General features: G+C 52.1%; 1 protein-coding gene across 2 annotated transcripts in view; it reads right to left on the reverse strand.

Moving 5' to 3' along the window:
- Positions 1-15,074, reverse strand: part of SNED1 (sushi, nidogen and EGF like domains 1) — a 110,567-nt gene that overhangs the window by 31,581 nt on the left and 63,912 nt on the right. For both annotated transcript variants that reach the window (XM_038415613.2, XM_038415614.2), the window contains 10 exons: positions 14,904-15,020; positions 13,883-14,008; positions 11,094-11,198; positions 10,235-10,348; positions 9,251-9,367; positions 7,808-7,924; positions 7,608-7,724; positions 6,864-6,977; positions 5,532-5,705; positions 689-802 (listed from right to left, as the gene is read on the reverse strand). In XM_038415613.2, the coding sequence (XP_038271541.1) occupies positions 689-802; positions 5,532-5,705; positions 6,864-6,977; positions 7,608-7,724; positions 7,808-7,924; positions 9,251-9,367; positions 10,235-10,348; positions 11,094-11,198; positions 13,883-14,008; positions 14,904-15,020 (1,215 nt within the window). The remainder of the gene's footprint in view (positions 1-688; positions 803-5,531; positions 5,706-6,863; positions 6,978-7,607; positions 7,725-7,807; positions 7,925-9,250; positions 9,368-10,234; positions 10,349-11,093; positions 11,199-13,882; positions 14,009-14,903; positions 15,021-15,074) is intronic.

Raw genomic sequence — 15,074 nt, forward strand, 5'->3', positions numbered from 1 at the left:
CAGTTTTTGGTTGCTGAAAGCCATTCTTTTAAATGAAATCTCAAAAATATTACAATTATTAAAATGAAACATTTCTAAAAACAAAGTCCCAATCAGCTCCAATAAAGAGAATAAGAGCGTGCAGGGTACATGTGGCTGTTTATATCCCCAACACATACAGACCTAAAGCTGACTAGGGGATATAGACACACAATTCCCATTTGCTTAAAAGGGGACTATGAATCTAAATCCATTTGACTGCATTGAAAAACTCAGCCACATTCTCCGCTATAGCGCTAGGAGACTGATCACACATGTGTGTGGTGGCATGGATGTTCATCCCCCTGTAAGGCACAGATCCATGATGATAAGCACCTCGGAACTTTCTGCCCCAGCTACTAGTTGGGCTGTTTGCTGGATGAGTGCTGTAGTTCTCGCATGACTCTAAGCTAAGGGTATGACTCTAAGGAGCATATGACTCTAATGAGCGGCACCAGTGGTATGGATCTTGGAGCTGCCTAACTAGCCTTTGGCTGCCCTGGCTGTTATGCTTTCCAGATGGGCTGCTGGGTGAGGCCACCCCTGGGCAACACCTCCCTCCCAGGCCATTTCCGAAGCAGCTTTGAGGGCCAATCCAGGTAGGGGTATCTTCCTGTCTTGCTCACCATTGGATGGGGTCCCCATAAGTGTATTTTTCACATTCTCTTACCCAACTCACAGTGGGGGCCTGTGTATCCTGCTTCACACAGGCACAGGAACTCGGCGATACGATCCTTGCACAAGCCCCTGTTGAAACAGGGCTGAGAAAGGCACTCGTTAATTTCTGGGGAGGGAAGCATGGGGGGTGGGGGGGGGAAGAGAGAGATGGGGGGGTATTATAGTCAGTGAAATATCCAAGCCAGACAGACAGTCTTCGATGGCCATGACTGTCCCATCCCACACAGAGGTGCATTCAGTGAAGTAGGCTGCACTGCTAACCATGCCTAAAGGAGCAAGCACAGCCCATGTTGACGGCCCCCAGGAGAGCCGCCTGGGCCTACAGTGGGTGGGTGGAGCTTCCCTACCTGCGCACCATTATTATTTATTAAGTGTTACAGTAGCGCATAGGAGCCTCAGGCATGGCTCAAGACCTCGTTGTGCCAGATGCTGTACATTATTCATTAGGTGTATTACTGTAGCACCTAGGAGCCCTAGTCTTGGCCTAGGACCTAAATTCCCTGTAAGCTGCACGGCCACGCAGCAGCCTATTTAGCACCGCACAAGCACTTAGGGAACCCGCCCAGGGACCTGCTGCGGATGGGGGACGGGTGCCCCTCCCACAACCACAACCTAGCCTGGCCCACAACCTGCCATGGCCGGGGGAGGGGCAGCACAGCCCACACCTGCTGCGGCTGGGGCACCCTCCCCTGGCCCCATTTCTACTGCGGCCCAGACTTGCCGTGGCCGGGGCACCCTCCCACACCCTCAGTTCTGCCCTGGCACAGGGCACCCCTCTCCCAGTCCCAACTCTGCTGCAACCTGGACCTGCCATGGCTCGGGCACCACGCCCCAAACCCAGCCCCAGCCTAGACCTGCTGTGGTACCCTTCCCCTGGCCCAAACCCAACCCGGACCTGCCACATACAGGGGAGGGGCACCTAACCTGTGGCCCTGTAGCCCCAGCCCTGCCGGGGTGCCCCTCCCCCTTCCCCTGCCCCAACTCTGCTGCGGCCAAGGCAGCCCAAACCCAGCTGTGGCTGGGATGCCCCTCCACTGGCCCAAACCCAGTTCCAGCCCAGATCTGCTGCAGCGCCCCTCCCCTGGCCTGGACCTGCCGCGGCTGGGGGAGAGGCACCTATCCTGTGGCCCTACCCCCAGAGCTGCTGTGGTAGGAAGAGGCGCCTCTCCCTGCCAACCCAGGAGCTGCTGCAGGGAGAGAGAGCTGGAGGGAGTCCTCTCTCCCTGCCATAGCCCTGGAACCCCAAACCCCTCATCCCCGACCCCACCCTAGAGCCCTCACCCCCAGCTGAATCCCTCACACCCCTACACCCCAACGCACTGCCCCAGCCCTGAGCCTCCTCTAACACTCCGAACTCCTCTGCCTCATCCCCACCACATGAATTTTGTTATTTACACCAATATGAAGGTGATGCATCACATAACAAAATTCATTCCGCACATGGGTGGGAAAAATTACAGTAGCACCAAGGAGCCCCAGTCATGGCCCAGGACCCCATTGCACCAGGTGCCGTATATTATTTATAAGGTGCATTATGGTAGCACCGAAGAGCCCCAGTCATGGCTTAGGATCCCATTGCATCAGTTCCATACAAAAAGAGAATAATAAGAGCTGGAATCTAAGACCGGACCCAGCAGGTGTAGACAATTGAGGAGCACAAAGGAACAATGAGAGACTATGAGTCAGTGCTGTGGGCAGCCATGGCCTAGCCACCGGCAACGGTTTTGTTGGCTTCACGGCAGATGAGTGTTTTGAGGAGGACTCTAAAGGGGACGAAGATGGAATGCATCGCACATTTGCAAGGCACTTGTCCCATGTGCAAGGGGCAGCCTGAGAGGCTTGTGTATCCTGGGAAGGAGACAGCCCCACAGGACTAGTTGAAAACATAACCAGTGGCAGTGAAGGTTGGCCTTGTGGACCTATCAGTGGTGGGAGTTGATCACTCATTAGTGAATGAGAGATGATATACAGGCTGGTGATAGGCTATAAAGGGCCTTGGAAGTGAAGAGAAGTAGCTCATGTTCGATGCACTACAGAAGGGGGAGCCAGGGGAGGGATGCAAAGAGAAGCATGACATGGACAAAGGCTGGGCTAAGAGAACAATCTTTGCAGCAGCAGTCTGAATGGATATGAGCAGGGCAGGATTCCACTCGTGAAAGGATGCTGCAGTAACTGAGGCATGAGCTGATGACAGCTTTAGATGTGTGGAAGGATAGGAAAGGCTGTTCCTTAGGGGTTATGCAGAGAGAATCAGGAAGATTTAGACTTCTCTCTAGGTCCTCACCGTGACACTGCATAGCATAGTCTTCATAGTGGCATTATTATGATACGGTTATAGAATAATTATGATGAATTTTATGCAAGACAAGTCACATGAGATGTCATTGGAAATGTTATGATTTGCTGAGTATGATTATCCTATTTGTACGCATGTATCATTTTTGTATCTGAAGTTATAAATACTCACTATGTATCTATACTGTAAATGTAGTTACAGCTGGGTAACAGCCCCTAGACAAGATGCTTTCAGTCTAAATAGCTGGTTATAAAGGACCTATTCATAGTAATGGGTCATTAAAAACAATAGCCTTAGGAGAAGCTTATCTCCCACCTGGTGAGCCTTCCTGAGAACACTACAGACAGCCTGTGAGTGATGGCTGCTATGACTGTACAAGGACATGTGACCAGGCCCCATGATGCTGGACTCCATTTTGGGACGTCAATATTTGTCCACAGCTTTGGAACAAAGGGTTCCCACCATATGCAAAAGCTATATAAGACAGGAAGTGACATCATCTAGGGTTCTTCACTCCCCACACAAGAAGACTACTGGAAACACTTGTTCCAAAGACTGAAACCTGGAAATTCCAAGCTGCAAAGGTACTAGGAATCTGCAGCCTGTTTGTATATTTCTCAGGGTGAGAATCTGCTAATTCATATCCACTCTATTTAGTATATTAAGCTTAGTTTTCATTTGTTGTTTATTTGCTAGGTAATCTGTTTTGATCTGTTTGCTATCACTTATAATCACTTAAAATCTTTTTTTGTTTTAATCTAAACCAGTGGGCTTTGAAGTGCTCAGGGAAAATCTCAGCTTGGCTACCACAAGTGTGCATTGTCCTCTTCACATTGAGGGAGAGGTGGGTGCTAAACCCATATACTGGCCAGATTTGACCAGGGCAGGACAGCACTGCTCTGGGGTCCTAGGCTGGGAAGCTGGTGGTTAGAGAGTCAGCGTGTAACTGCAGCTGGGTGTGTCCTTACCTGTGTGAATGCTAGTGAAAGTGCAGCCTGGAGGGTTTTGAAGCTTGTCACAGCAGCTAACTGTGAGAGGGAGCCCAGGATGGTGGGTCAGAGGGCTCAGTAGTACCCCAGTTCCAGGTGGCACCCTGGGGGGGAACCTGTCACACTCACATCCAGGCTGAGTTGAAGAGGGTGCCCAGGTTACAGGTCTGAGGGACATGCAGGATGATGGTGTTGTCCACAGTGACTGAGAAAGGAGGTAATGGGGAGGACTTGGGAGGGGAAAAAATTAAGAGCTCTGTTTTAGCCATATTGAGTTTGAGCTGATGGCTGTGCACCCAAGATGTCAGAGACACAGGCTGAGATTTTAGCTTGGACGGACGGAGACAGGCCTGGAGTAGACGGCTAGATGGAATTGGAGAGGAGGAACTCCAAACAGCCATTGTAGTCAACACATTCAATGAGCTTAGAGGTGAAAGAGATAAGGAAGATGGGGAAGGTGACTTTGGGAGAAGCTAAAGCATATTTGTTTTATGAGTGGAAGATCTGGGGGGAGAGGTTCTGGAGCAGAGTGAGGGCGGGGATAAGAGTGGGCACAGGGAGATCAGGAGATGGGATGGAGTCACTGGGCCAAGGGAAGGGGAGAAGGAGGAGAGAGAGTTGTCGGATGGGCACAGGTAAGGCAATGTCATATTTAGTTTATTGTCTCTTGGATGAAGTACAGAAATTGGGAGGGCAACTCAGAAACGGAGCAGGACACATGGCTGAGGACCTCACCAGGATCACTAAGGGATCATAGTGACAGTTACCATGGATGTGGATGGCAGCTAGGATAGGGCCAAGTCAGAGCCATAGCTCGGAGACAGAGCAGAGGGTAAAACGCAGTGCTGCCCAGCACGCATGCCAGCTGCGGACACACCAGCTAGTCAGCCCAGGAATGGGCCAGGGAGGTGGTTCCCAGGGGAGTGTGGCAAGTGATAGTGAACCAGCCATTGGTCTGGAGTGATATTCCATCCTCCAGTGCTGCTCATCTGGACTGCGCTCCTGCCAGGAGGCCCATCCTTTCCCTCCTCAGGAAGCTCTGATGGACATCGTCAGCACTATCCTCTGTCTCCCATGCTGCAGGCACCTGCTCTCTGCTGATCCCAATCTGCCCCCACAATGCTGTTCCTCTCTCGCTCCCTGGTACCACACAGAATAGTGGCTTGATCTCTCCTTTCCAAGCAGCTGCATGTCCTTTGCAGGTGCTGCACATCCCAGAAGCGTGGCTGCCAGGCAGAGATGTGCATCGAGCAGAGGGCTCGAGGACAGCACGAAGAACACATCCTGACTAATTCCCCCCAGGAGTTGTTTGCCTCCGAGGGAGTATGGGGCCCTGGGTATCTTAGCACAGGCTGAAAAGAGTCTGATCTGATCAGGGAGAGGTGTTCCCGAGCATCCCCAGGGGCACCACACAGACTGTGCCACAAGAAAAAATGGCCACATCTCATGGCTGCTAAGGGGGCTCCAGGCTCAGCCAGGCCCCAGGAAGTAGCCATTCTGGCAGGACAGCTCAGTCTGTTTAGGCCCCTTTCCACATCGCACCAACTTACCGTCACACTCTGGGGGGTCGCTCCAGACGCCCTGTGCTCTGCAGACACGGGGGTTGTTCTGAGGGCTCAGGATGTAGCCTTGCTCACACTGGTATTCAGCCAGAGAGCCTATGCGGGTGGAGTTAAACAGCACCTGGGCATGCTTTACCTCGTTGGGAATGCCGCAGTCCACCTCTGGGGAAAAGAGGAGAAGCGTGAATGACAAGGCATGTGAACAGCAGCATCCCTGAGCCAACGCTGGAACCTGGTTGTCTAAGGAGCAGTTGCTCTCTCTCTCTCTTCAAGAGGCGGCAAGCTGGGCCAAGTCCAGAGAGCATGATGGCTCTGCTGTCCAGAGCTGTGCTTGAGAGCTCCAGAGAGCTCTCCAGCTCCAGCCCACAGAACCTTGGCTCTGCCTGGGGAAGTGAACCCTACCGTGCCTGAGAATTGGCCTCAGAGAGCAGCTTGAGCCTGGAGACAACCCTGCAGACTCCAATGCTGGGGCTGCAACCCAGGGCATTTCTATAGCATCCCCTTAAAGAAGTCGACATTGGCACCATGCCCATGCCCTGAAATATGCCAAAGCAAGTGTGTGTGTGTGGGAGGCATGGGAAAGCCCAGCAGCAGGCATTAGGAACCCATGCACCTTCACTAGTGCTCCTAATCAACTACCGCTGTTGGTAGGGTTGTGGGGATCCAGGAACAGCACCAGTGGCCTCGGTTCCCACCCTCTCCCAGCACCTCCAATGGGTGCCAAAGACATTACCTGCAGGGAGGAAACTATTCAATACATGATGCCATTGCACCAGGCCATAAATGATCTGGGGAAGGGGGAGCCCTGCCACAGTGAAGGACCTATATATTGGGGATACACAGAACAGCCTTTCTAGGGGTGAAGTTACAGTGTCAACAGGGCTGAGACATTCCTGAGACCCATCTTCACAGGACCTTTCGCTTCCATGATCCCTTTGTTTTAAAAAGTTTTCTTCTTTAAGAAGATGACACCTTTAGTATGAAGTTTGGGCCAAACTGTTGCTTATTATGCAGGTGTCGGTTCAGAGGAACTCCACTGCCAGATTAAGGGACTGCCTGAGATCGCCTGGGGATTTGTGTAGAACTGCAAACAGAAGCCGCGTCTTCCTACTCCCATTCTTCCTCCAGCAAACCCCTACCCACCCCCTGCATTCAGCCAGGCTGATGGAGCCATGCTGGGCTGTCTAATGCCAGAGGGCTGATGTTCAGGACTCTCCCCTTGTCGATGGGCAGGCTTGGAAAGTGCTCTAAGCCAGTCTTGCTCAAGAGCAGGGTTAGTTCTCTGGGCTGCTCCTGGTGCTGAGGCTTCTTGGCTATTACCTGACTGGCAGAGCTTTCCCACGTATCCCGCAGGGCATGCACAGGTGTAGTTGCTGCCATTGTCCTCGCAGGTGGCTCCGTTTTCACATGGACTCAGGAAACAAGGAGAAGGGGCTGGAAAAGAGTATCACAAATGGCCATGGACATGCTGCCTGGAGCCCTTCCTCCCTCTCGGTGCTGCATCTACAGTGCTACCTGGAGAAGCTGCCAGGCCATGGGGATGTAGGGATGAGTTCCCAGGAACATTAAAGCAACTTCCCTCCAACTCCACTAACACTAACCAGTGCCAGCGTACTCAGCTCTCAGAGGATTTTCTAGGGCACCCAGCCAGGCCCATGGAGGAGTTGGGTTACGACTGGATGGGTGCTGGACTCACTGGGCAGCGATTACACTAGCCAGCCATTGAACTCAGTCTCTGTGGATACTGCCACAGACTGAGCACAGCTCTCTGCTTGTGTGCTTCAGCAATCAGGGATTGAACATATGCCCTCTGTTAAACGGCCAGAGACACCATTGACTGGGCAATGGCACCCAGTACCCCGAACTGCCTGACTGTGGCTTCCCCAGCTGAGGATGCTCCCCTGGTTAATGTTGAGAGCCTGTGAATGACTCCACGCCCATTGATTGCCGGCCTAGTAGCCAAGCACTGAACGGCAGACACTGGGTCTCTGGACAGTGGTTCTGAGCTAAGCATTGGAGCCAGACCCCTAGTTTCTCCTCCTTGCCAATCTGCCACACTCGTACCTATTTCACAGTGCCGGCCCGTGTAGCCTGGGGGACAGTCACACTTGTATTTGCCGATGTAGTGGAAACATGTGCCCCCATTCTGACATGGCCCAGAGGCACAGGAGTCTGGTTTACCTGTGGGCACAAAGAGAGCCATGCTAAGCATCAACCAATGCCTTCCCAGCTCTCCCCTCACCAGCACTCAGCATTGTGGGTACCTATCTCGCAGTGCTTCCCAGTGAATCGGTAGGGGCAGGCACAGTGGTATTCTCCGTCTACCTCCTTACATGTCCCCCCGTTCCGACATGGCCCGGAGCTGCACAGCCTTGGCCTGACTGAGGAAAGAGAACACAGATGGAGGGGCCACGTGTGAGAAAGCATCACCCCTTGTGCTTTCATCAACAGGAGTGGGGATGGCTTCAATTCACCCCTTCTCATGGGCTGGCTGCTTCTCCCACAGCCCAGCCACCCCCTCCTGGTGGGGCCACCAGGGGCTACATTCTCCAGCTACTCAAAAACAGCCACATCTCCTACCTGGAGGCGCAAAGTCAGGTTTAAAGAAATCCAGTCAGGTACCTGATTGGCCCAATTGTCAACGACGCAGAGCACGCACAGCCCCACCGAAGCCAATGGCACTGCAGGTAGGAGCTTAGCACTGTGGAAACACAGGCCACTTAAACAGAGGAGCCTAAATATGGATTTAAGGGCCTGACTTTAGGCCCTGCCTAGGTTTGAAAGTGTTGGCAAATCAGCACATCCACTCTTTGCCTAAGCTGTTCCACAGCGTCGCTGTGTGCCTTCACACAGCTTATGCTCTACCCTCTACATCAGAAGCAGCTGGAGCGACTCCCATGTATATCTGCCTGCCCAGCAATGCTACCACCTGTCTATCGTGTGAACTGGGCAAGTCACCCACTGCTCCCCAATGAGGCAAAGACTCCTTGGATGGATTGCATAGCACATGAGCCATGCACAACTTCAGATACCAGAGCTGATTAACTATTGAAAGCCGATAGCTTTGGGAGAGCCACCTATGCTTCCCGAGACCGAAGTTGCCATAGCAGAGGGGAATGCAAGCAGGGTGGGACCCACTGGTGCATCTTTCACTCGGTCCTGAAATGAGCTACAGAATCTGCTCAATGCTGGGGGAGCCAGACAGTCCTAAGAGATGTCCTGAAGAGAAGAGACCTGAAGAGACCGACGCGTCATTCTGATTTCACTGTCCCACTTAGCATCTCTGTTCCTCTGTGGTTTCCTAGAGGCCAAAGCTGTTAGTTCTGCCCAGATCTCTCAACAGATCTCTCACCCTGTCCCAATAGCGAGGAGTGGAGTTTCCCCACTGTGAAGAGTCAGGAGATATTGCACTGGCTCTTACAGCAGAAGGATCTCTAGACTACTCGTCTGCCTTAAGGGACTTTAATTTTGCTCCAGTCTCTAGCCAGAACTCTTTGTAGGTGACCATTCCCCAACTCGACTGAGCTACCCAACACAGTGACAGGAAGGGGAACAGGAACGCTGGATGCAGATGTTTCCTGCTCCTGTGCTGCTACGCTGCATGGGGCTGGAGTCTTCTGAACACAGACTAACCAGAATGCATGGCATGTGGGATATGCCGAGGACCCCTCCCTGCCCAGTCTCTCCAGCCCATGCCTCGGGAGTACCTTTCTCACAGTGCCTGCCATTGAAGCCCCGGGGACATTCACAGGTGTATGAGTCATCATGGGCTTCGCAGGACCCCCCGTTCAGGCAGGGTTCTGAGTCGCAGGGAGATGGTACAGCTGCAAAAGCACAGATGGGACTAAACAGTTAAGATGATCAATATAAGTCCTACCAGGCAGAGCAGGTCAGAGTGGCAAAACCCCACAGGTGCATCTAATCTGCTCGTTCCTCGTCGCAGGGCTGGCTGGCTGGCTGGCTCCCTGGTGTTCCTCCCTGGCTTTATCGTTGCAGGGCTTGTTGTGGCCTGCACCCTACTGTGGGCCACTAGCGTTTACACTGTAGCCATTTGCAGGGCTGCTAGGGTTAGGGCGAGCTTCCAGCATTCCTGCAGTGGCATGACCAGGTCCCACACAGCAAATCACCAAGAGCCCATGGGACTCTCCCCATTGAGTTGTGGGTCAGGCCCTCTCTGCAGGACTTGGCACCTTGCTCTACCCAGCTGTGCAATGGGGACAAAGAGCTGACCCAGCATGTCCAGATAGGAATGAGGTGTTGTCATCACCACCACTTTGGGGACACTGCCTGGGGGACACGAGGGAGGATGAGGGTATCTGACAACCCTGAATGAGTGGGGCTGGGGAGATCTACTCCCTATAGGAACTGCTAGGAGTCTGGCTCCCTGGTGTTCCGTGCCGTCCTACTGGGATGGCTCATCCCTTTGATGTGCTCTCTGTCACTGCCTTGTGCTGTAGCAGCTCACCAAGCCATGTCACAAATGCCTGACCTCCTCCATTGCCACTCCCCCCACCGCCTGCCCTGCCGTCTCCTCCGCGGCTCCTCTATCACTGTAGGCACTGCTGACATCCCAGCACCCTGCATCTCGGATCCCTTCAGCCATATTACGAGTGCCTGTCCTGCCCAGGTCACACCACACCCATTCCATCGCTCCCGAGCCCCTCCCTGTGCCCAGACCAGACCGGACTTACAGTGGTTGGTGCCATAGTCTGTATGACACACGCACAGGTAGCTCCCACCATACTCCATGCAGTAGCCCCCGTCCGGACACTGTGTGTTCATATTGCAAGGTGTAGTGGTCACTTCTGTGAGAACAGCAACAATAGCCAGTATTCTGTGAGTGACCCCCCAGTGCAGCAGCCAGAGGCCAATGTCTGGTCAGTGACTCCCAGTGTGCCAGCCAGAGGCCAGCATCCAGCGAGTGCCCCCCCGCCCCCAGTGTGCCAGCCATAGGTCAGAGTCCAGCCATCTGCTCAGCCAGCTAAGGGCCTGGGAAGGACATTCTACAGTGATTTTTTTAGTCTTTTTCTGCTAAGAAGGAGCTGGAGGGGGAAGTGACCCTGTTCGAATTCCACCATCCCTCCTGCCAAGGAGGGGCTATTGCAGCTTTATTTGGATTGGTGCGGAGAGCTCAGGAGTGAATGTGTATGGAAACCCAAACCGTCCTCTCCTCCAGGAGACAGCAGCCAAGTTAGGGAAGGTTCACGGGCTGCAGGGTGTGGAGCTAAGGACTGAACAAATGGGAAATAGTCCATTCTCCTTTGCCCCAGAGGAGGTGACTCTCTAGTGCTGAGCCAAGGGCTCCAGTGGAGAAGAGTGGGAAGGGGAGGACCTGGGAATGTAGCCTCCCTTTGGCTCTAGAACAGAGCAGAGGCGGGTTGGTGGAACAGCAGATGTCTGTGATAGAGAATAGTCTCTTAAGGCTAGCACTCCATCAATGGCTGTGGGACCAGCGGGACTCCCAGCTTCTCTCTCTATTTTCAATTATAAAAGAAAGGGAAAAGGAAGGAAATATGGGCATTTGATAAACTGGGAGATCTTTTCTCTTACCAAATTCACAGAGAAGTCCAAAATATCCAGGTGGACACTGGCAGATAGTGAAGTTTCCATCCAGACACTTGCCCCCGTTCCGACACTCACAGTCCTCAGAGAGCTCTGTGCAGACAGAGATGGCAAACGGAGGCTCTTTTGGGACAGCTGAGTCCATGGTCTAGCTAGATAGTTAGGTGTTTATCAGGTTGCTCATCACCGTGGCAACCAAGTGACTGACAAGAAGTAAACATGAGGCCCACGCAGATTCCCTTGTGAGAGGAGCCTGCATACCATTCAGCTACAAAAGCCTCCCAACAGAACCTCCCCTTTCTTCATCATTTCTTTCATCATCTTCATCCCCTTCATACATCAGAACTTTAATCTAATTAACCTCTAGGAGATGGCAAATCCCGAGCTAGCTGCACCTCCCTGTTGGAGAGGAGAGCCACTGCTTATCTGAGGACATCCTGTACTCTGATCAATCCTTGATCTAACTGACCTGATCTCAAATGTAATAGTAAAACTGTTCAAGATAGACTTTATCCAGAGATAAAAGTGGATGGGAACCTGGGAGGCAGTGACCATGAGATAGTCGAGTTCAGGATCCTGACACAAGGAAGAAAGGAGAGCACCAGAATACGGACTTCAGAAAAGCAGACTTGACTCCCTCAGGGAACTGATGGGCAGGATCCCCTGGGAGAATAACATGGGGGGAAAGGAGTCCAGGAATGCTGGCTGTATTTTAAAGAATCCTGATTGAGGTTACAGGGACAAACCATCCCGATGTGTAGAAAGAATAGTAAATATGGCAGGCGACCAGCTTGGCTCAACAGTGAAATCCTTGCTGATCTTAAACATAAAAAAGAAGTGAAAGAAGTGAAAGATTGGACAAATGACCAGGGAGGAGTATAAAAATATTGCTCAGGCATGCAGGAGTGAAATCAGGAAGGCCAAATCACACTTGGAGTTGCAGCTAGCAAGAGATGTTAAGAGTAACAAGAAGGGTTTCTTCAGGTATGTTAGCAACAAGAAGAAAGTCAAGGAAAGTGTGGGCCCCTTACTGAATGAGGGAGGCAACCTAGTGACAGAGGATGTGGAAAAAGCTAATGTACTCGATGCTTTTTTTGCCTCCGTCTTCACGAACAAGTTCAGATCCCAGACTGCTGCACTGGGCAGCACAGCATGGGGAGGAGGTGACCAGCCCTCTGTGGAGAAAGAAGTGGTTCGGACGATTTAGAAAAGCTGGACGAGCACAAGTTCATGGGGCCGGATGTGCTGCATCCGAGAGTGCTAAAGGAGTTGGCGGATATGATTGCAGAGTCATTGGCCATTATCTTTGAAAACTCATGGCGACTGGGGGAGGTCCTGGATGACTGGAAAAAAGCTAATGTAGTGCCCATCTTTAAAAAAGGGAAGGAGAATGATCCTGGGAACTACAGGCCAGTCAGCCTCACCTCAGTACCTGGAAAAATCATGGAGCAGGTCTTCAAGGAATCAATTCTGAAGCACTTAGAGGAGAGAGAAGTGATCAGGAACAGTCAGCCTGGATTCAGCAAGGGCAAGTCATGCCTGACTAATCTAATTGCCTTCTATGATGAGATAACTGGCTCTGTGGATGTGGGAAACAAAGTGGACGTGTTATTCCTTGACTTTAGCAAAGCTTTTGACAGTCTCCCACAGTATTCTTGCCAGCAAGTTAAAGAAGTATGGGCTGGATGAATGGACTATAAGGTAGATAGAAAGCTGGCTAGATCATCGGGCTCAACAGGTAGTGATCAATGGCTCCGTGTCTAGTTGGCAGCTGGTAACGAGCGGAGTGCCCCAAGGGTCGGTCCTGGGGCCGTTTTTGTTCAATATCTTCATTAATGATCTGGAGGATGGCATGGACTGCACCCTCAGCAAGTTTGCTAAACTGGGAGGAGTGGTAGATACGCTGGAAGGTAGGGATAGGATACAGAGTGCCCTAGACAAATTAGAGGATTGGGCCAAAAGAAATCTGATGAGGTTCAACAAGGACAAAGTGCAGAGTCCTGCACTTAGGACAGAAGAATCCCATGCACCGCTACAGACTAGGGACCGAATGGCTCAGCAGCAGTTCTGCAGAAAAGGACCTAGGGGTTAGGATGGACGAGAAGTTGGATACGAGTCAACAGCTGGATATGAGTCAACAGAAGGCCAACGGCATTTTGGGCTGTATAAGTAGGGGCATTGCCAGCAGATCAAGGGGCGCGATCGTTCCCTTCTATTCGACTTTGGTGAGGCCTCATCTGGAGTATTGTGACCAGTTTCGGGCCCCACACTACAAGAAGAATGTGGAAAAACTGGAAAGAGTCCAGCGGAGGGCAACAAAAATAATTAGGGGGCTGCACACGTGACTTATGAAGAGAGGCTGAAGGAACTGTTATTGTTTAGTCTGCAGAAGACAAGAATGAGGGGGGATTTGATAGATGCTTTCAACTACCTGAAAGAGGGTTCCAAAGAGGATGGATCTAGACTGTTCTCAGTGATAGCACAAGGAGTAATGGTTTCAAGTTGCAGTGGGGGAGGTTTATGTTGGATATTAGGAAAAACTTTTTTACTAGGAGGGTGGTGAAACACTGGAATGGGTTACCTAGGGAGGTGGTGGAATCTCGTTCCTCTGAGGTTTTTAAGGTCAGGTTTAACAAAGCCCTGGCTGGGATGATTTAGTTGGGGATTGGTTCCGCTTTGAGCAGGGGGTTGGACTAGATGACCTTCTGAGGTCCCTTCCAACCCTTATATTCTATGATCAGCCTCTGGCTCGAGAAACCCCCACCTCTGCTACTTACTGTTTCTGCAGTCAGTGCCCGTATATCCCTCTGGGCATTCACAGACATAGCCTTGTTCGGTTTCCAGACAGTTCCCCCCATGCTGGCATGGACTGGAGAGACAAGCACTTGGCATTCTGGGCCCACCTGCAAAGAGTGAACATCAATGAAAGACTGGATAGGAAAAGTCAGTCATTTAAGCTGGGGGGAAGGGGGGTCAAAACACCCTGCAGTATCCCTCCAGGATGTTAATGGGAGTAACTCCAGAGATGAATTGTGTCAGATTGGCCAGCAGAGTCAGCTCCAACAGCCAGGCAGGTCCTGCCGGAAAACACTGGTTGCCATGCCACGAATCGGATCAGCCCCCAGCTGACTTCAAAATTTTGTCCTGATGGTCCCTTTCACACAGCAAGCCTCTGAGTTTGACCCCCTCCTTATAAATTAAAAATACTTTTTAATTTATTTAAACACCATTATAAATGCTGGAGGAAAAGGGAGTTTGGGATGGAGGCTCACAGCTCATGATCTCATGACCTTGTGACCCCCTGAGGGGTTTGAGAACCCTGGCCATAGCCCTTTTGCGATCGCTTCACACAAGTGACCTGGCAGGAGCCTTGGTGAAATGGCTCATTTCAGATGAGTCCCTCTGTGGGACACCTGACCCTGCACCTTCAGCTCCTGCCATGGTCCAGGGGGAGTTCTACCGAATCTGCTGCTCGCTCCCCTGAGTGGTGCTTGGGGGTAGGACTTGGGGAGGATCCCTTCTGTGCTCCCCTGAGATCAGCTGGGGGCTGATCCGATCCATGGCATACAGCCTGCTGCCAAGAGCCCCCCAAGCGTTGGGGACTGCCCAGGCAATCTCCTTCTCCCTGGCCAGGCCCGATTCTGGGAGCTGGGAGGTGGTGTGACAGAGCTCTATCCTGTGTGGGGGCTTCCTGCCCAGGGTAAATCCCAAGGGGGTTTCCACCTGGAGCAGCACAAAGCTGCTCAAAGTCGAGCCCCACATCAAAGGCTGAGGGGGAAGGAGTAAGGCTGAGCTCACCATACTGGCAGTTGTTGCCATAGTAGCCCGGCGAACATGTGCAGATGTAGCGTCCTGGGCGGATGTAATTACAGGTCTGCCGGTTCCTGCAGCTCCTGTCCTCACACGGAGAGGGGTCTGGAGTGGGAGAGAGGGAGCCTTGGTTCAGCCCTGCTGACTCAGGAGTGCTAA

Source organism: Dermochelys coriacea, chromosome 9 (assembly GCF_009764565.3).
Source record: "Dermochelys coriacea isolate rDerCor1 chromosome 9, rDerCor1.pri.v4, whole genome shotgun sequence".
Taxonomy (NCBI): domain Eukaryota; kingdom Metazoa; phylum Chordata; order Testudines; family Dermochelyidae; genus Dermochelys; species Dermochelys coriacea.